This window comes from Stegodyphus dumicola, chromosome 1, assembly GCF_044657685.1.
Source record: "Stegodyphus dumicola isolate Sdum_Otavi_A_Nest chromosome 1, ASM4465768v1".
Taxonomy (NCBI): domain Eukaryota; kingdom Metazoa; phylum Arthropoda; class Arachnida; order Araneae; family Eresidae; genus Stegodyphus; species Stegodyphus dumicola.
In genome coordinates this window covers 262,592,044-262,613,531 of record NC_140768.1, presented here as the reverse complement: position 1 = coordinate 262,613,531, position 21,488 = coordinate 262,592,044, and the positions used below count along the sequence as shown (strand labels likewise).

Genomic DNA, 21,488 nt, shown 5'->3' with positions numbered 1-21,488 from the left:
TGAATACTGTTACAATGAGTCCTTTTGCAATGATCACTCTCTAAGATGACTTTTTCTGAAAAAGACCAATATTTATGAAACATATATAAGTAAAGGTACTGAGTGCTGCTGATAGTTTTTCCTTTAGTGCAAGAACATTCAAAGAAGATTAGAAGTGTCAGAAACTGTTAGTTGTTGCCTTAGGGAGATTTTAGTATGTATGCCAGGTTAAATCTATACTTTACATCAGTAGGAACTGTATATTAACTATCAGAAATATTTAACAGCCATAATTAGATTTTCTGACAGCCCCAACTAGATACTATCAACATTAAAAAAATTTTTGAACAGAAAAAGGATTTTAATAAATTAACAAGGCTTTTACATTTTAATGTGGCTATTAATAAATAAATATTATGTTATCTATATTCAAGAAAGTATGTTCCAGAGATATATAGATTTTAAATATTTCTACAGTATATTACTCTTCCCCCCCCCCAGATAGAGAAATAAGCATTTTCTTGTATTTCTAACTCTTTTTCTCATAATAACTTACAAATGATTTTAACAGAAGCAACTCAAATGAAAATGGAATAAGTCTTTAAAATAACTTTATTAAACTGAAAATTAAATATTAAAATAATACAAACTCAAAAAAAATTAAACTGAAAATTAAATATTAAATATTAAAATAATACAATAAAAGAAAAACAGAATTAGTAATTTTTCTTTAATTTTTAATATTTAAATATCTTCTGATAAAAAAAATAAAAATAACCACAAACATGAGCTGTGGAAAACCTTCAGTCAACATGTGAAAAGTATTTTAGATTACACTGCTACATTCCACAATATCTACAGAAAAAATAATAGTTTAATTTCTCACATAATTTATGGAGATCATATCCAGCCTTAAATAATTTAATTAAATAATTGCATATGAAATTGATTATCAAATGCCTTTTTTTTTTTTTGTGTTTTCAAGTGCAAGCCATAAATGCATATATTTATACAGCCCACCAGCGGCCGAGTGGTAAAGACGCTGAACACTGGTAGTTCGGTCCGAGGTTCGAATCCCGCGAACGGGCTGGCTGCATGGGCGTTTTCGTGGTTTTTCCCATGTGTAACGTGTATACGAGCCAGTTTCCCTCAGAAAGTCCTCCACGAAAGGCATCTCTCCTCTTAGGCAGATAGCCCTAGTGTGCTTTGCCATAATTAAATACACCAACACCATATATTTATACTGTTGTTATGTATAACCTGTGATATATCATTAATAGAAATAGTTGCCAATAAAAATTTTTCCCTGTTCCTGATTTCTGTTCTTACATTGTAAGGCTATAACAATGCACTGCAGAAATGGAATTTTTTGCCTTTTATTTATTATTCTGAACACACAATGTGTGCACTTTGAAATATTATACATATAATGCTACTTAAAAATGACTAACTATCAAATTAATACATAGTACAGTCAAAAGTCATTAATTGAGACACCTATAATCCGGACCTCAAAGCTACAAACTTTCTGCGCATGCGTCGCGTTGACGCATTCGCGTAGGACCTTTAGGGCTGCGAATATGCGTGTGCGCATGCGCAAAGTATGTTTACGCAAGCGCGTTTAATGTATAACGGACAGTATAAGCTAAGCTAAAATTATCTATTTCGGTTAATGTTGCAGATTGTTCCTTAATCTTTGAATTGGATATGGCTTATTATTTTTTGCAGACTGTTAGAGCAATTTTATAAAAGTAAGCTTGAACTTTTGATTATATCAAATAGAATTTCCGATATATATTTGCTAATATGTAAAGGATCTAAAGCGAAAGTAAGTTTCGAAATCCGAAATCTGTTTATCAATTTCACGCTGATCGGCGGGGGAAACGCCGTGGCACGCAATGAATTGGAATATCAATCTGTCAGCACTATCCTTATCTTCAGGGCAGATGTTTTCATTTTATTTGGCTTATAATTCCTTACTAAATGTAGTATTTCATCTCGATGTATTCCGTCTTTGATATGATTTAAACCAAATTCCTCGTCATCATAATTTCCTTCCGATAGTGAAGAAAGTGACACAGAGGTTATTGAAAATGAAAAAATTTCGATTGACAAATTAGTCGGTATTCTCAACACAGCAATTATAGGACTTGAACAGCGGAACTTTGTAACTGAACACGAAATTATGTCTGTTTATAGAATTAAAGAGAAAGTATTATCAGATAAAACGAAGCAACTTAAACAACTTACATTGAAAGAAATGTTTAATAAAGTGAACAAATAAAAATTTAACTTTTAAACAACTTACATTAACTGAAACAACTTACATTGAAAGAAATGTTTAATAAAGTGAACAAATAAATATTAAGCTTTTTTTTGTAAATTTTGATACCCTTTAGATCATAATTGTTCTTTATTTCATAAATTACGGTTTCATATTTTTAATTTTATAATTTTTGCATGCCATCTTACCAGATTTAAACTGATGATCTATAATCCGGAAAAATCGATAATCCAGAATCGCTGAAGTCCCGACGAGTCCGGATTAATGACTTTTGACCGTATATGCTTCATGTGGCCCCTGGCAAGTACCCATTGAGGCCATGAATTAAGACAGCTCTGTATACACTGCACAGGCAACATACAGCAGTCGTACCTTTTTTTAGGAGGTGGGCACAGGCATCAAATAGTCTTGCACCAGTTAAATGGATTCTGAATTACTATAAGTATCTTGTAATTGCAATATGTATTGTAAAGCTAGTTGTTGTTATTTTTAATTATTAGTTAAAGTTTTTTTAATTATTACTCATTCCCTTTTTTTAACTTTAAAAGAACACAGGGGAAAAGTACATGATAATTACACCATTATTACTGTAAAGAATATAATTGTACTTTATTTGAGGCTGAAATAAGTGAATTAAATGCTATCCAATTGCTAGTATGTCTTTCAAATCTTACACATTTCTTTAGGTGATAATTAAATGTACTATTTCTTCATATGTGCATTTATTAGGCAAAAAAAGGGAGAGAACACAGAACTATTGGTCCACACTACCTGTACTGCATTTAAAAACTATCACAGATGCAGCTGATAAATAGCTTTACTTTCAACAATCCAAGCAATGATGTATACCTGCCAGCTCCTTTACATTGCATTTTAGAATATACCCAATAAAGGACCTCCTTGATTTCCAATATGGTAGCATTGTTGGCTCATTATTGGAAAGTGTATCTGATGTGCAAACAACTGAAACTGCACAAGTTAGCCATAGAGCAATCTCCAGTTTTTGTCAGCATTGCATTACACACAAAAATCAATTTTAGTAAAATGTAACAGTGGTTGGAAATGTTTTAAAACTGGAACATAATATGCATTATACTAAGAAATTCAAGTTCACTACTGTTGAATAATTATATGAAAGTTTCCTACACCATCAGGAGAAACCAGTTTCAACCAAAATTTTGCACTGTGAACTATCCAATGATATGCATCATGGTTGACTTATATAAGATTTTGATTCCTGACATCAAAATACATTGCCTGCCACAATAGTATAAAGAACACAAGCAAAATAAGCAGGCATATGGATCAAATAATCATTTCCTTTGTATTGTCTCTGTTATTTTAGCAAGTAAAAGTCAGAAGACAAAGAGAAACATTTCTGCTAGGTTTTTATTTCTAATTCTGAAAGGTTCTGTTATTATTTGGAGTGCATTCATTTGGCATGGTTCAGGTTGACTTGTTATATTAAAAGGAATAATGAATGTTGAACTTTAATTTTCAATCAGAAATGATCCTCTTCCTCCTTTATTGACTCAATTTCATTTCAGTAGGATAATGTTGCGACTGATCTTTCAATTATCTAGCATATGTGATCACTCAGGAGTTAATAAGACATGATAGTAAAGTTTACTATCTACCATATTCTCAATCACCAGAATTTCCACTGATATTTTGAAGCCAGAGCTTTCAAGCAATATTTTCCACTTCCCATGAATGATAGCAATTTTATCTAGTTTTTACCAGAAAAATAATCTCCTTTAAACTGGCCAAAACGTTTTCTGCCCCCCTCCAAATGCAATCCCAAAATTTGATACCCCAATGCAGATGAACCTAATATTAGTTTTAAAAAATGTAAATGCTTTCTCATCTTTATTTATTCCTTCTCTTTTTCTCCCCATCCATAGTTCCTCAAAAATCTTTACAAGCATGTTTCTCCTTAGTACTGCAAGCATTACTATAGCATTTCTGTTCTTGAATATTAAAATTATGTTTAATGCTATTATTGCACACTGCAAATTCATAGTAGTAATCAAATTATTAAAAAATACTAATATTTTCTATATGAAAAAAAGTTGTTAATTAAGAAATGAAATTACCATTTCAATTCCAGCGACAAGTTTTCCTCTTGCTTCTGGAATTTCTCCAATCCAACGAATAACACCATAACATGGATTACTATTAATTAAAACTTCTACCACAGAACCAACTTCAAGATCATTTCCATCATGGCTAGTATGCCTACTAACAAGTGTACTACTTGATTTCCTTCCTACGCTAGATCCAGATGCCATGGAAGAATTTGAATCATCTAATCTAGTAATGCCGAGCTTTTGGTTTCCTGAGACAACTAGGAAAGAAAAAAACTTATTAATTTAAAAAAGTACTATTTATTTTATACAATAAACAAATATAAAATTTAAATAAATTATAAAGCAGCCATTAAAGTTCAGATTTTTATGTTAAAAAAATTTTATATATGTTAAGAACTTTCAGTTAGACTTTGGATAGCATATCTGATAGTTAACTAGACTGTATACAGATTTAACTTTCACTAAGTGCCTGAAGTTATGTATTTAAAATTTTCCTTTTTCCTATTTAAATGTTTTATTAACAAATAGGCTATCTAAATAAAAGGTTTAAAATGTTTTCCACATATTAATTAAAACCTTCCATGAAATCTTAATAATAGTTTTGTAAGAATTAACACATTAAATAAAAGAAAAAAATAATATTAGCTGCCCAAATTTTATTCATTCTAGGAGAATAAGCTTCTGTTTCCAATTCAACCATACAGTAACATTAATAAACCCATTTTAAAAATTCACTTTTGGCATGGAAGAACAACTTCCTTATTTATTAGAAGCAAAACTTAAACAATAACAAATAAAAAATGCATTCGATTTTTCTTACCCCAATAACAAATAACAAAATAACCCATAACAAAATAATCCAAAACAAAACAAACCCAATAACAAAAATGCATTCAATTTTTCTTACCAATAAATATTACCATATTTGTTTTCACCTCTTTTAACCAAATAAAATTAAAATCTTGAGAGCAATTTGTATTGCTTTATAGCTTCATTTTCATATGTACTTCTTACATTTTACAATTCCTTTACTAAAGAAAGGCCTTTCATACAAAGAAAGGAAAATTTCTGAATTTTTAAATGGTATTTTTAGCTCAAAAAGGAATTAGCCAATGCCCTACTGGTCTTGAAACAAGATTTTGCATCATCCACTATAAATGACTGTATCAATTTTCAAACTGTTCCCACCAAATATTATCGCCCTGTATTATTTTTAAAGAAATTAAACAATGAAGAATATGCATGTATGTATGCATGTTCCTTGCACTGTGAAAAAACAATAACACCCAGAAAAATTAAATTTTGAATAACGTAATCCTTCACTCAAGTATGTGCACTTGGAAGTCTGAGCTTTGAATTTCAAATTTTATATTTCACATTTTGTGAAACTTTAGTGAATTTTTGTTTAACAAATTCAATGATTTGAAAGCTAACAGTGGCAACACTGTATGGAATACAACAATTTTATTTCCATCATGGAAGACTGTATATTATAAATTCTTAAGACAGGCTGTTTTTACATACTTTGTAATTTCAGGTGGTTAAATGTAAAGAACGTGATCTTCAACAAATAAAGTTAACCCACAAAATGTTAATAATAAGAAGGCAAAAAAAAAACTTTTTTGCAAGCCATCTTATTAAGGAAACTGAACACTGATTTGATGAACCGAGAAAAGACAAAAAAAAGTAGAAAATGTATGCCAACACTTAACACTGCATCGAGAGTTCCAAATATACACGCTAGAGTGAGCACAACAGCAGACTGGTAGACTAGGAGCACAGTGAGTGTGTAAAAACCTTAATAAACACTTTTGGGTAATCATAAACTGAAACAACTTTTGTTTAAAATTATATTGTGATTATTTCCTTTCACTAGGTCATCTGGAAACTACTTTCAGCTGCCCTGCAAGGTAGAACTGAGACAACAAACAAACCAGAATCAAATACAACTTAGCACTGAAATGCTGATTGTTACTTAACTCAAAAAAAAAAAAAAAAATCACGAGTTTACTGAGAGTCTAAATTCATGCCCAACAATCACTGATTGAAAAAGGCCTGATAATGAAAATAAACTTGATGTTTGAATCTCACATGAATCTAATACAAATTGTATAACACTATACTCGCATATGTGATTTGTTTTTAAAATAGAGCCAAAATGACCATTCTTGAAGTGACTGATAACTGGAGACAATTATGGATTCTTTCCAATCACAAAGAATTCAAAGATCATAGTCCGAGTTGGTCAGCTTATTCAAACATCATTAAAAGTCAATATTCAATATTAAAAGTCAATATTCATCAAAACAGATCGTGTTATTAGTTTGATGGCATTGTAAAGGAATTATATTTTGAGCGTTTACTCAGAAATAAAAATATTAATTCCAATGTCTACTGTCAATAATAAACAAAACTGAAAAATACTTTCAACATGAACATTCAAAATTGGTGAATCATAGAGGTACTGCATTCCATCATGGCAATGCCAAAATAACCAAATAACAGTATTGAATCCTACTTGAAAAATATTTATGTGGGGAAAGAGATCAGAAATTCTTACAAAGTTGAATCATGAAATAGCATGAAATGTGATATACGGTTATTGAACAAAACAGTCAATATATTCATGTTATTCCTTCATATAAAAACAGTTTTATATTTTAAATATATAAAAAAGAAGGGATAAAAATAGTTTTATACTCTAAATATATAAAAATAGTATTATATTCTAAATATATAAAAATAATTTTATATTCTAAATATATAAAAAGCAAGGGTACTTTCTGATTATGCATATCCACAGTTTCAACATTCAGTAGAACTACTGGGATTTGGGCATATTTGCAAGTCGATACAATGGCAATAGGCAACTCATGCATGTATATTCCTGACTACTGTGATTACACAGGAATTTATACATTTTATACTTAACCATCATTTGGCTGAACAGTTCCAGAAGCTGAAAAATGTAGATATTGGCTATATTGACTTTTCTCCACATAAAATTCATTATTTTTCATGATGTGCTTCTTTTTATTATTATTTATGAACACAACAGAACCTATAAGTCATAAATATACCCAAATAAGTGGGGGGTTTTTTTCTTGCCAATGTACTGCCGAATTTTCATGAGAGTGCAAATAATCAAAAAGTACCAAAAGTAGTATTTTTTAGACATTTGTATAACATAAATTGTTTAGAATGAGTTTTGGTAAAGAAATCTTTAAACACAAAATGCATTTTGTATGCAATGTTTCCATATAAGTTAATAATATAAGCCATATTCACACTTCTAAGAATGTATTTTATAAAAGGACATTTTATTTTTATTACTGAGCAAGTAATGGTACATCATTTTAAATTAGTATGTTCATATCAATGAGAATCATGAATAGAAAAACATATAAATATCAAAGTGATTTTAAAAAAAAATCTTCAATAATATTAAATAAAACTTACTTTTTTCAGTCAGCATTTCATATAATGGATTAACTGTGGATCCACTAGTACAACTGTCATCATTTTCTAGGTTTAAATGAGAAGTTAAAAAGTCAGGACTGCGACAAGATAAAGAGCTTGACTTATCATCAGGTGTTGCATTATTTGGTATAAAATTTAATTTCCTACGGCACCCAGGGCTACTTTTAGTAAGGCTGCTTCTACCAGAAGTACCATGTGAAGAATCATCTGCTCAGGAAAAAAATAATATAATAAATATGCAAAACAGAAGAAATTTTATACACTACATGAAGAAGCTTTAAAAACACTTCAGCAGAAAATTATGTAATAATTAAAATAATTAGATAAATCATCCAATATTTCCAAAGAAAAATATAAATACAGCCAAATTAAACTATTTATTATGCTTTAAGCATTTCAAAGTTTAGTTAAATCATGAAAAAAGATTACAGAATATCTAGAAAGGTCTATACTTTTCAATTTGTAAAATAATGATATTTAATCATCCATTCTAAATACCATAACCATTTTGATACATATAAATAATTTGAATTTGAGATTGTTAACAAATTGTCAAAAAAAATCTGTTTCTCTAATCTTCATGGATTTTTTTTTTTTTTTTTTTTTGTTAAATACTAAATTTCAATTTTTAGCAGGTGATTTAAATAATGACATAATATTTTGCATGGTTTTAATAATTAAATTATTTAATACAGTACTGCACTTAAGAGACATTAAAAATCTTTTAACTTTATTAATCTTAATTCAACAAACCTAACACTTAATTAAATGATAAAAATATTTACATACTATAAAATAATTTTGTTACTACAGAAACAGATTTTGAAAGAAAACTCATTTCAGCATTGCAGGAATACAAGAAGGGTTAAACAACCTCATTCTGAAAATTCTGCTCCAGCAAATTCTTAAACAGTTTACCTACACTATGCTCTTTTGTTAAGCTTCTCACCACATCTAAAGATAGAATAACCTTAAATCAACACAATCAAAAATTAGTATACTTAGAGAAAAATAAATCAGAGCTCCCATATATTAATCTGACAAATTTAAATTAAAATTTTAAGATTACATTTTTATGTTTGAAACACAAATTTAAATCACAAGAGGTATACATAGTACTAGACTTTACCTAAAGTAACTCTCTCTACGAATACAGATCCAGATGACTCTCCACTCTTCTTTTTTCGGCATGATTTAGGCAAAGTGCCAAAAGAGGATCCTGTGTGCCAAAAAAGAGTGAATGAGCACTAAAGTTGGATATACAAGTTAAGATTCTTTTAAAGTATGCCATTTAAAAAGAACTCTCTTAAGGGTGATATATATCATACAAATATACTTGCTGTAAGAAATTTCCTATTTTAAGTAAAACTAAATAGATATAATTCACTGTGATGTGCATTTATTCAGTCTATTGGAATATGCATCTCCAGAAAGTAAATATGCTTCAATAATTGCCAATTTTCTTTGATTCCTTGTCATATGCCTTTGTATTTTACAGGAAGACCTCCGTTTTTTTACGTTTCCAAATTCATCATTTTCCCGTATTTAGTGCGATAACTGTCAAATACCGAAATAATGCAGTACAAATTTTGATTTGCTGCTAAAATTTCTCGCATTGCACCTTTTACATCTTTGTACGATGTAACGGAAGTTATTGTACTCGGGAAAAATTTCGGGTATCGTATTTCAAGGGAAATACATATCCATTTCGACCATTCCCGAATAATTTGGACCCCCCTCCTTTTTCGTGAGCTCTGTACATACGGACAGAAGAAAGGTCTGTTTCATCCAAAACGGATTGCAAAATGGATTCAAAAGGGTTTTTTTTTTTTTTTTTTTTTTTTTTTCCGTGACATCTGTACGAATGTATGTATGTATCTCACGTAACTCAAAAACGATATGTAATAAGACAAACTAAAATCTATATTTATTTAAAATTTGTCTAAGGGCTTTTTGAAAAACAGATGGACAATTTTTCCAACCAAAAGGTAATCTATTAAACTCATAAAGACCACAATTAGTTGTAAATGCTAATTTCTAATTATCTTTTCTCATTTAACTTAATATGATAATAACCAGATGATAGATTTACTGTAGAAAACATAAAGTTGAATTCTGCAAAGGAAAGCTTGACCTTACACAAAAAAGTCTGGATTGTCATCATGCGCTTTGGGAAATAAAGAATCCGTTTCAAATTTTGCTATACGTGTTAAAACACAGAATACTTAAAAATATATATTTTTATTTTAAGCTTTTAAGATATTTCATAAAAAAAAATGTTAACAAAATTCAACTTCCTAATTTCTTGTTTACCCATTCTGCTGCCATATGTTATACGTATTTCCAGCATTTAACGTTTTAAAATGCTGTTCCATAGGGAAGAGTAAAATCGAGGTTACACTGTTTCAATAAATATTTTTTGATGAATTTATGCTCCTAAAATAATTACTTTTATTAAAAGTATAAAACATAAAACTACCATACCGAAACCTTGATATCTTTGTTGATGATAATTTAATTAATTTATTAACAACAAATATATTTAAATAGAAACACCTCAAAATTACTTAATATAATGCGAATTAAAAATTTAATTCCCTCTTATTCCTACATAAAAGTTATCAAACATAATTTTTCAAAGTTTGAATAACCACAATAAATTGACTCTCCCTAAAAGAAACCCATAAATAATAATAAATCCTGGTTTACAAACAAAAAATAAATAAATAAATAAATAAATTTGGTTGTAAAAGGATAAAATATACGGAAATTAAGTTTAAAATAAAGTAACGAAAGTGAAATTTCGGCTGTAAGAAAGTCCTTTTACGTTTACGGATGGTGCCCTATTTTTTGTAGCTTGATAAATTTTAAGGTTTGTTAAAAATGAAATTCCCCTTTCATCTCTCGTCTTCCAAATATAAATAAGTAATTTTGGGTATTTATACTAATTCTGGGAAATCATTAGACCTATCAGATAATAAGAATGGCGGGAAAACTAGTTTATAGATTTCCCATACTAGTTATTTTCGATCATTTCCTAAAGTACTGTAGAAAGCGAAAAGCAAGTAAAGATTTAATCGGTGGTCGAATAACCAATGTTGATTCAAGTTTCTTTCACTCTTGAATTTATTTCCCATTCGAAATATGAATGTACATATAACATGAAAAAGTATAAAACCGTCAAAAAAAATCAGTTAAACTCATTGACACTATTAATAATGGCCCTTTTACCACCAAAAAGTATTCATAAAAATTTACCTACAACTGTTTTATTCATTTTAGCCAATTTCGGTTAAAAGAAACAAATTTTAATTCCTTTTCAACTTCCATATATCCAGGGTTGATTGTTCTATATACGATATAATTTGCTCTTATAAAGCAAAAGCTAGCAGTATAGTTACAAAAAAGAAAAAAAAAGGGGGGGTGTTTAGTTTTTAAGAATACAGAGGGCATTTTCAAAAATACATAATTCAATTGATTAAATTTCTTTATAACATTTTGCTTCAAAAATTAAAACCTGAAACATGAAAAAAGTTATTAAATGATTTACAAATATATGCAAAAATATAAAAGCTTTTATAAATTTGAAAATAATGATTTTTTTATAAGGAAATAAAGTTTATAAAAATCTTTTACCTTTTGTTTTATGAATTTTGGTTCTCATAAAAACCATTTTTTATAGTAAGAAAGACATTTGTTAAATTTATAAAGTATTCACAGATGCAGTTGAAATACCAATTTGAAAATACTAAGTTATCTTACATTTGAGACTATATTATATACTGAAGAAAAGTATATTACACTTAAACTATTTTTATAAATACGAATAATTTTCTCACCAAAGGATTTATCACCTAGGAAATCATCAGCTTTCATTAAGCCAATTATAGGGACAAGGGACGCATGGTTTAATTTTGCTTCAAATAGCTGATGATCATTATATTTTCCTGTACCAGTTCCTACGGGGTTGTCCTAAAAAAGAGATATATATAACAGAATTTTCAAACGCCTCACCTACTTCAAAATAAAATTTTAGATAACTAATTAATTAAGTCTCTATACTTAAGTATTAATATATCTCATAACAGTTATTGCCGGAAAATAATTTCTAATGCTTTTGTGTATATTACCTTTTGCAAATACTATGTCTCGCCTTAATCTCTGAGAAATACTGAAACCAGTAACAAAATAGACTAATTTTAAGGTGTTAAATAAAATGATATTTTAATAAATATTTAATTGCCTAATGCGCCAAGACTTAATACAGATATAACTTAATGCTATGTCTCTAACCGTTAAATAATAAAAGCCACATAAATTGACATCCTTAAAGCGATGCATAATAATTGCTATATTGGGAATATGTTTCCTTTCAGAATGCATAACTGAATCCTGTGCCCTTATAACGCATTACAGTTATTTTTTGGCGGTTATTTTGTGATCAAAATTGTTCTCGCCGCTGTGATTAAAATTTAGGCTATTTTTCTGTGCTTTTGGATATGCTTATCGCTTTCACATCAACTCCCATGATATAGTAACACAAAGGCCATTTACATATTTTTGAACAATCCAAAACGTTCTAAAAACATCATTTGGCATTAATTTACCATTTTGAATCGTAAAATCATCTGATGTAGTTACATATCGGTCTGCTTTAAAAACGATGCACATAAATAACTTTGGATCGAAGATTATATTTTACTTTCTCAAAAGAGAAATATTTCTTAATTTTTAATTGAGAAAAAAACGTTGTAAAAGACATGTAATTAACATTTTTTAATAATGGGAAGTTAATATTCTTGAATAAATATAAAAACCACCAAGCTTTGCATTTACATGTATGGGAAGTTGAAAGAATATTCAAAGAAAAAACTTATTTTCACAGCTGTTTCCAAATGGTAGTAGGCATGTAGAGTCATTAGGCATATTTTTGGAAGCAGGCATGTTGAAAAATGAGCAACCGCCTTCGCCGGGAATCGAACCACGGACCTCTGGAACACCGGCCCAGTGTGCTACCGTTACACCACGAAGGCACGCTAGGGAAGTGGGAGAAATACCTTATATACTCCCCTTTTTAAAGGGCGACTAGGGTTTTAGGGGACCTAGTTGCCAAATCCTGGGTGTGGAGAATCATCATCCACAACCCTTTTAGTTCGGGCGCCACTTGTAGAGTCATTAGGCATATTTTTGGAAGCAGGCATGTTGAAAAATGAGCAACCACCTTCGCCGAGAATCGAATCACGGACCTCTGGAATAGCAGCCCAGCGTGCTACCGTTACACCACGAAGGCAAGCTAGGAAAGTGGGAGAAATACCTTATAGGCTTATAGCTCCAGTTTTACAAATTAATGTAACAAGGTAGTCTTTATTCATTTTTTATCATGCGACACCTTTTACTTAAAATAAATTTTAATTACAATATTTATACAGTATAAATTATAAAACAAAATATAAATATATATTAAATTAGACCTCGTAGAGAGGGAGAAACTGCTAACAATTTCAGAGAAGATATAAATATTTATTGTCTTTATAGGTTTTTTTTTTTTTTTTTTAATACTCTCTTCCAACTCAAAATTACAGCACAACATTTTAAAGTTAATTTCTAATTATAAATAACAGAAAATTAATTTCAGATTAATTTTTATAACTATTAAAAATTACAGCTTTAGAAATATTTCTCATATTCATTTACTTTAAATAACTGTGCATTTATCTAATGATACATAAAGAAGATTCTGAAAAAGGGAAAAAAAAGGGGGACTTAAGAAGATATACTCTTTCTGCACATTATATCACTTAAAGTATATAGTAACAAAATCATTTTTTAAATTTATGTATCAACTGCACTGAATAAAAATAATACTTCCGAAATGAAACATATAAAAAGAAATTTGAATAATACAAATTACAAAAATGCTTTATATATAATTTGATTTTTACTTTTATGATAATAATTATAAATAAAACTAGGCATAATATAGCATTATAAGCAAAAGATACATAAATTATACACCTAAGTACGCAGTAGTCAGAAATGTGATACAAAAAGTTTGAGATTCTTACGAATTCTACTCCAACCATCCAGTCTGTGCCTACATCCAGAAGTTTGCCAAGCCACTTCACCTCACCGTATTCAGGACCAGAGTCACTGATCCAGACAACCCGGTCCCCAAGCTGTAAGGGGGGTGGCGGCGTTCCATCTGCACAGGCGGCATCCAAAGATAAGGGATGAGGTTTATTTGATGGCAATGCACCACCAGTACCTATAAGATAAATTAGTAACTGCTGTAAATGAAATGGAATTTTAATTTCCAAATAACAATTATTAATTTCATAACCTGCAAAATCCAACCTTATACTACCGTTAATTTCAGTAAAAAAAAGTTCGACGCATAATTTCTTTAAAAAGAAAATTTATTTGGCTTTAGTGTCCTTAGTAGTCTTAGTATACGGGCTGACAAAAATGTTTTTGTCTTTTTATTATTAACTTTTTATGTGTTAACCTTACTTATTAAATATTACTCTCTTTGCACTTACGCCACACAAAATTCAATTCAACAGCAAAATCACAAAATGTTCTAAAACAGAATATCTTTAGAATTCCCGATAGAGTGTTAGAGGTTGCCATACATATTGTTACGAATTTGGTACACATGCGGACAATTTTAGTGAAACTATATGTCAAATTGTTGTATTTTTCTGTATAATGCAACTTGAAAATCTAAAGAGAGGATGCGGTGCCGGAAAAATAAGAATACACGGGCAAGTCTAATTAACATTGAGTAAATGGCTGTCTCGCTAAATTGGCGAGATATCGCCAAGCTGACAAAGGTTTTGGAGCCAATTTTTCTCGCCAGATCTGGAGATAGACCATTTGGTGACATTTTGGTCCCGTCCTTGAATCACCGCAATAGGTATTTAACTGAATAAATGTAACAGGTCACTGTATTAACTGTAACCGTAATTCGGCCCTCATTATGCCTTCCAATAATTTCCAGAAGCAGAAAGTACTAGAAATATCTCGGAGGGCGGGTGAAAACTATATAAGGCTGGAAAGAGTACCTGCCCTCAGTTGTTTTGTGAGTTGTTAGTTCAGTGTGGAGTTCGGAGAACTGAGTTATCTCCGGGTTAGCTTCATCTTTAAATGCGCTTTCCATTGCGCTGTGTTTAACGTTCTTTTCTTAGTAGTTTGAAGTGTAACTACTGATTGTACTCTGTGATGCTGCGAAAACGTGTATGAGTATGCCTGTGGAAAGTTCCAGAACTCTGAAGTGTTCCTTTTAATAAAATAAATTTTACCAACCTATCATCGGACCTCTATGCATTCAATCTATTACGAACCAGTGTGTAAGCAACAATTTTTGGTCTCAGAAGTGGGATTGAATGCCAATGACAGGAGCGACTGATGAGCAATTAAGAAAGCTAATGGCATCCTTTGCTGCATTCAAAGTAGAGATGAAAACGGGCCAAGATGAGATGAAAGCTGGCGAAGATTCTGTTAATGAGGAGATGAAACCTATTCAAGAAAAGATGGAGAAACTGGTCAAGAACCCGTTAATGTAAGCTCTTCAAGAAATGGAATGAAACAGATCAAGAGGAAATGAAAAGAAAAATTACCTGCATAATAGAAAACAAATTCGAGGCTATGAAAGGCAGAATGGATATGGTTGAAGACAAAGTTGGAGAAATTCAAGAAAGAGTTTCTGCTATGGAATAACAAATCAAAGAAAGTGTTTCTGCCGTCTAACAACAAAAAATCGAACAACAAAATGATAGCAGGGTTTCTGCGTTCGCCAAAGAAGTTGATACCTTAAAGAAACTCATAGCGACAGCCGGAAGCAATTCTGATCGTTTCAAGTTTTCACCCATGCCTTCTCGGTCCTCTCTACAGCTTACTCACATATGATGGTAAGACATAATTTTCTATAGTAGCGGGCGCGAATGGATGGGAATCTAAGGCTAAGGATTGCTATCTCCCCGCTCCACTGAGAGTAGACGCAGCAGATATTCTTCAAACTGCGCCCGAAAACCAGAGGCTAGATTTCGAAGCTCTATCCGGCGTGTCTGAGCTGCGCTTTGGCAAGAAGCGTTTAAAAGACTTAGCAAGCTTTAGTTAAAATCTCGTCAATATAAGCCCATTAAACGAGTTCGCCACAGATGTCGGAAGTGACGCCTTTTCGGGCTGCCTATCAGAAACAGCAGAAAACTTGTCCCTGCAATACTTCATCGATGGCATCCGGGATCTTGAGATACAGAATGTCCTGCGAATGGCAGATGCCAAAGGCTTAAAAGGCGCTTTAGTGTTCACCATGATATTCGAGGCAGCACAGCAAGCAACTCGAAGAGATCGCCACCCAATCAGAGCTGCTTAAGTCCAAGAACCAGTGGATCAAGTGACCGCTCGTCAAGACGATTTAACCAGAAAAGTCAATGCCTTGATACGAAATAGGGGCGACAAAAAACTAACCCTAAAGCGCTGGAACTCTGGTGCGAAAAAACTACAGAACACGTACGAAAGGCAGGGAGTGCAAGTTAAGACTGCTCTCAGCAAGAACGAGGTAAACTAATTAGTGGCCATTTCGTGGGGCGGAGGTTACCACATAATGAGAAATCCTATTTTAAAACGCTTCCGATTTCTGCAATGAGTGGCTGCAGTCATTGACTCTTCATCATGAGGCATATCAAAGGAGTTCCTTTCAATATGAACATCAGTACAGGAGCCAATGTTATCATCACCCGAAAAGATCTGGATCAACAATGGAAGGTAAATTCACCTGGACTCCGCCCTGAGTTACCCTCCAGAATTTGTATGGAGATAAAATCGACATCTATGGAAAATTAATAGTAAATATCGCATTTGGAAATACCGCCTACCATCACAAGGCATATGTAGCAAATATTAAAACCCTTGTATACTCGGAGTCGATGGTTTCTAAAATGGTCTAAAATGGTCGGTTCTAAAATGGTCGATGGTCTTTCTTTAAAAATAATGAACTGCATTCTGCCTCTGAGGACATAACCATATTTGGAATTAATGTTGAAGGAGTTAAATATGTCCACCAAATCATAGCTCAAAACCATATCACAGTACCAGCAAGAACAGAATTTTTACTTCATGGAACATTAGCGGAAAACAAAGTTTTTCGGTACGGTATAATGAAATATACCAAGAAGAGTAATACCCTGCGAGTATTAGTAGTCTCGGCACTCGTCGAGCTATCGAGAACCGTTACCCGGGTGAGAGTTGCCAATGTAACTGAGAAGGTGAAAGTTATTAGGAAAGGTTACGTGGTTGCAGCATGTATTCCAGTGACCTGTGTTAAACGAAGAAGTAATCCTCCAGAACTTGTGATTTCGGAGACCCTAACATAGGAGTTATTGCAGAATGCACAATTAAGCGATGAAGAGAGAAATACTGTAGAATGTGTCATTCAAAAATTTCAAGATGTTTTCACCCACTACTTCTTATGGGTTAACCTTATTTATTAAATATCACGCTCCTCGCACTTACGCCACATGAAATTTAATTCAACAGCAAAATAACAAAATGTTCAAAAACAACGTATCTTTAGAGTTCCCGTTGAAGTGTTAGAAGTTGCCATACATATTTTTATATTCGCTACGTTATTTCTTTAAAATCAGCTGCTTGCGCGGCCAGCCGCCTAAAATAGTTATCAAAAAAAGAAAAAGTATGTAATGATTTTAATTAGTCCAGCTAGGGAAATTTCATAAAAATACAGAGCATTTCTAATTAGACGTCTCATGATTTTAATACATGTTTATTTAAATGAATCACATTTAAAAGTAGAAAAACTATTCTTAAGATATGCGTTTATTGCTTTTTAATCGCTTAGTTTATTACTCAGTTACATTCCAAATAAAATTTGAAAGTATCTCAGTGAATGGCAACGCGCTGGTGCGTGGAAGAAAAAAGTGCTGTTATTTCCGGCCGCTTCAACGCATTGTTCTCATACAGCCGAGTTTGTTAATTAAAACTGAAGGATAAATCTTACATTACATTTCTCGGAATGGCAATAATCTCGCCCGCTGGAAATAAAAATGGTTTATTTCGAAGAGTTTTGCCGCTGCTCGCTTTCAGATCGTTGATTTGTCAATCAGCTGTGTTAACTTCATTTATTAAATAACATATTCTTCGCACTTACACCCCATAAAATTCAATTCAACAGCACACTCAGAAAATATTCAAAAACAGCATATCTTTATAATTTCCGATAGATAGTCTCCCGCGCTAGGTTTTTTTTTTTTTTTTTTTTTTTTTTTTTCCCCTCCCGTACAATATTGCCATTGCTCGCTTTGAAATCATCGAGTTTAATAATCACAAATTCTTTTAAGTTTTACAAAATATGAAATACACAATAAAAAAATTTTGAAATTCCAAATTCGAGCTTCCAGGTGTCCATATTCTGTTGGAGGACTACGTTATTCAAAATTTACTGGTTCTAGGTTCCATTGTTTTGCATAATGCGAGAAACATATATGCATTCATGGAGATTCTTCATTATTTAATTTCTTTAAAAATAATTGTTTTGCATAATGCGAGAAACATATATGCATTCATGGAGATTCTTCATTATTTAATTTCTTTAAAAATAATACAGGACAATCCTATTTGGTGGCAACAATTTGAAAAGTGATACGCCTTCATAATGAATAGATGCAAAACCGAATAACGCCTTTTGAGCTGAAAATGATACTTATTTCAGCGCTTAAGAAAAATGTTTTCTATCACACCTACAGAAAATGCCTAAGATGAAGAAAATTAAATCGTAATCTGAAAATATCAGCTAACAATCTGACACCTCGAAAAATTTACCATTAAAGCTTCAAATGCTAACAAAATATTTTTTAAATAAAAATCATAAAAAAACACTCTCATATGGGAATGCTGATTACAGTAATTTAATTTTCGTATAATGTTTCCAATTGAACGCTTAAAACGATTTTAAGCTAAACAGCTATGATTTGCCTTCTAATTTAAAAATTCAAGATGTGAAACAATATATCATACATTTTTGCCAGGTGATCAAATTGGATCGTTTGAATGAAGTCTCAAAAGGCATTCTACAAGGAATTATTTTAGAATTTAAAGTTTTAAAATTTTAATATTATATATATATAATTGAAAAATAACTAAAAATGACGTTAAAAGCTATTTTAAATAAGCGAAAAATACAATTTTGAAAAATTACTTAATAGCAACAAAACATTAAAAAAAAATAAAGCCCCTCCCCCTTTAAAAATCTTGGGCAAATCCCGGCAAAATCTTGGGATAATTTCAAATTATAATACTTCAATATGTACTAAGTTTGTAAGAAAAATTAATATTTATTGTCGGTTGTAGCTAAGACGTCGAAGACACACAAAATCTCAAAATTTTTGCTAATTCCTATAATGACTCCCGAAGATTTGAGTTATAACTAAGATCTTTTTAAAATAACAGCCGAATTAAATTCTAATCGAAAAAACAAAAGAACCAACTAGAAATACCAAAGGACATTCGCAAGTATGCAGATACGTTGATGCTTCACCCCCCCCCACCACCAAAAAAAAGAGAGTATATACAAAACATTAGAATTGAAAATCTGCCACTGGTGCGAAAAGTCATTGTTCCCACCAGAAAAAGAATTTATGAATGAAGATATTTAATAGAAATATGCTATCTTATAAAGAGTGCTTGGTTTTAACTGTTATGCATGGGACAGAATTGTGAAACTATGATTCCTTTAGCATCATTTGTATTTTTTAGGGCCTATAGTTATTCTGATAGATCAGGAAACTTAGATCATGCAACTGAGATCTAATGAATTTTCTTCAACGCAACGTTATATACTATTATAGACAATATTCCCAAAAGCATGTACTGGATTTCGTCGTATACTAGTTAGTTCATATATCAGCAGCATTACAAGATATCTGAAGAGCACGCGGATAAAGCAACAACCAACCATGGTGTTCTTAGGCACCAGGAAATAATATGCTCGAACTTTTGTGGAAAAATTCAACAGCTAATACAAGCATTACTATCACTTGCAGACACGAAATCTATATATACATATAAATGTGAGATACAACAAAATACGATGGCTGCTTTAAAGAATAATTGGCAACCTCAAAATTAACTATTCTAGATTTTATGCTTTCTCCCTAAATGCATCTGTTCTCCCGAATTCGAGGTCTTTCCATGTTACATAACACTGCTTGAAAAAGGTTAACTGAAACTAAAATTAACTAATAGCAGTTTAGCTTTACAATTGCATCTACTTCGGTATACATACCGCTCACAAATAACTAAGTCATTTTCTTTTACTAGCTTCCACCATTGTTAACATATCTCCGCTGCTATGCCAACACCTCCTAACAGAAAGTGTTCCTTCTCCTTCTTTTCTTCTTGATCAAATTTCCGATGAAATGGGTCCAGTGTTGGCTATGCCCACTTACCTTAAATGACGTCGTATCCCTCTATCTGTGTATTGCAACTGCTTATGATCTAGAAATATTTTATCTACTAAGAAATGATTTGTCGAAACCCAGTTTTGTTATCTTCATCAATACGCATTCAACCCTCAGCCATGACGGATATCGAAAACTAAAAAACTTTTATATAGGGTATGATTAAAAAAAAAAAAAAACAGTTCTGCCACCTATTTCCAAAAAAATCCCTTTTGTAGTCATTGATGAAAAACGGGAAAAAAAAGGGGGGGGTCAACAAACTGGTCTCTTCTATGATAACCTTTTACAGACCAAAAGAGACCTTGCACGGGAAGCAAACTTCAAACGTTATTTTCAGAAGCATTATTACGCGTTTGACCATATTTCGTTAAAAGTGAATACGTCATTTGTGTTTTTCTTCCGGTACGGCATAGCAAAAATATATAAACAAACAAAAAATAAATAAATAAATAAATAAAACCGGTTTGCCCAACTTTGCCTAGGCAGTTAGCGGTCTTTGAGGATAACAGAAGGTTTACAAACCGTGACCAACACAGGAAGACTGTTTAACTGAATACTGTAAAGCACGAAAATAATCTCAAGGCAGGAAAGAACAAATTTTTATTCGTTACTGACGTTTAACATGGAGGATGTGATCTTGCGAAATATGCTAAAAAGAGACCTTACGAGTTAAAAATCTTCGTTACTCATTATTCCTGAACATTTTGATTAACTTTTCCAATAATAATTCGCCCTTTGACTTATATCCTTACCTTCAATAAAACTATTTCAAGACAAAACTTTAAAAAATGCAATTTATAAACAAAATCAAATTTATATGAACCCACATAAATATATACAATTTCATAAATTATTCTTAATATAAGTAAAAGATATTTGTTTAACTTTCCTGCAGCCGTTTTGTACGGCAAAGTTCCAGAAGCACACAACTCCATCAGTTTCGTTAATAATAAATCATTATCCACGCTTTTTAATAAATTATGTATTTATAAGGTAAAGAAAATGATTTCCTTTGAAATTCTTACACGCTAAGTTTCAATTTCCGCATAAGTTAGATATATAAGCTCTACTTTAAGGATCTTTCGGTGGCTAGAAAATTCTTAAGATATGCTCTTTGTAAATTATTTTCTGATATTGCTGTTGAATTTAATTTTATGGTGAGTGCGATGAACATGACATTTA

General features: G+C 31.4%; 1 protein-coding gene and 1 long non-coding RNA gene across 6 annotated transcripts in view; one reads left to right on the top strand and one right to left on the bottom strand.

Moving 5' to 3' along the window:
- The window catches only part of CYLD (ubiquitin carboxyl-terminal hydrolase CYLD), a 200,480-nt gene that overhangs the window by 33,724 nt on the left and 145,268 nt on the right, over positions 1-21,488 (bottom strand). For 3 of the 4 annotated variants that reach the window (XM_085827465.1, XM_035358375.2, XM_035358376.2), the window contains 5 exons: positions 13,899-14,098; positions 11,673-11,805; positions 8,963-9,052; positions 7,813-8,040; positions 4,360-4,610 (listed from right to left, as the gene is read on the bottom strand). In XM_085827465.1, coding sequence (XP_085683591.1) covers positions 4,360-4,610; positions 7,813-8,040; positions 8,963-9,052; positions 11,673-11,805; positions 13,899-14,098 — 902 coding nt within the window. The remainder of the gene's footprint in view (positions 1-4,359; positions 4,611-7,812; positions 8,041-8,962; positions 9,053-11,672; positions 11,806-13,898; positions 14,099-21,488) is intronic. The other variant, XM_085827469.1, reaches the window with a different exon arrangement.
- Positions 9,116-21,488, top strand: part of LOC146999540 (uncharacterized) — a 155,658-nt gene continuing 143,285 nt past the window's right edge. For both annotated transcript variants that reach the window (XR_015044365.1, XR_015044366.1), the window contains exon 1: positions 9,116-9,266. This is a non-coding gene — a long non-coding RNA (uncharacterized LOC146999540). The remainder of the gene's footprint in view (positions 9,267-21,488) is intronic.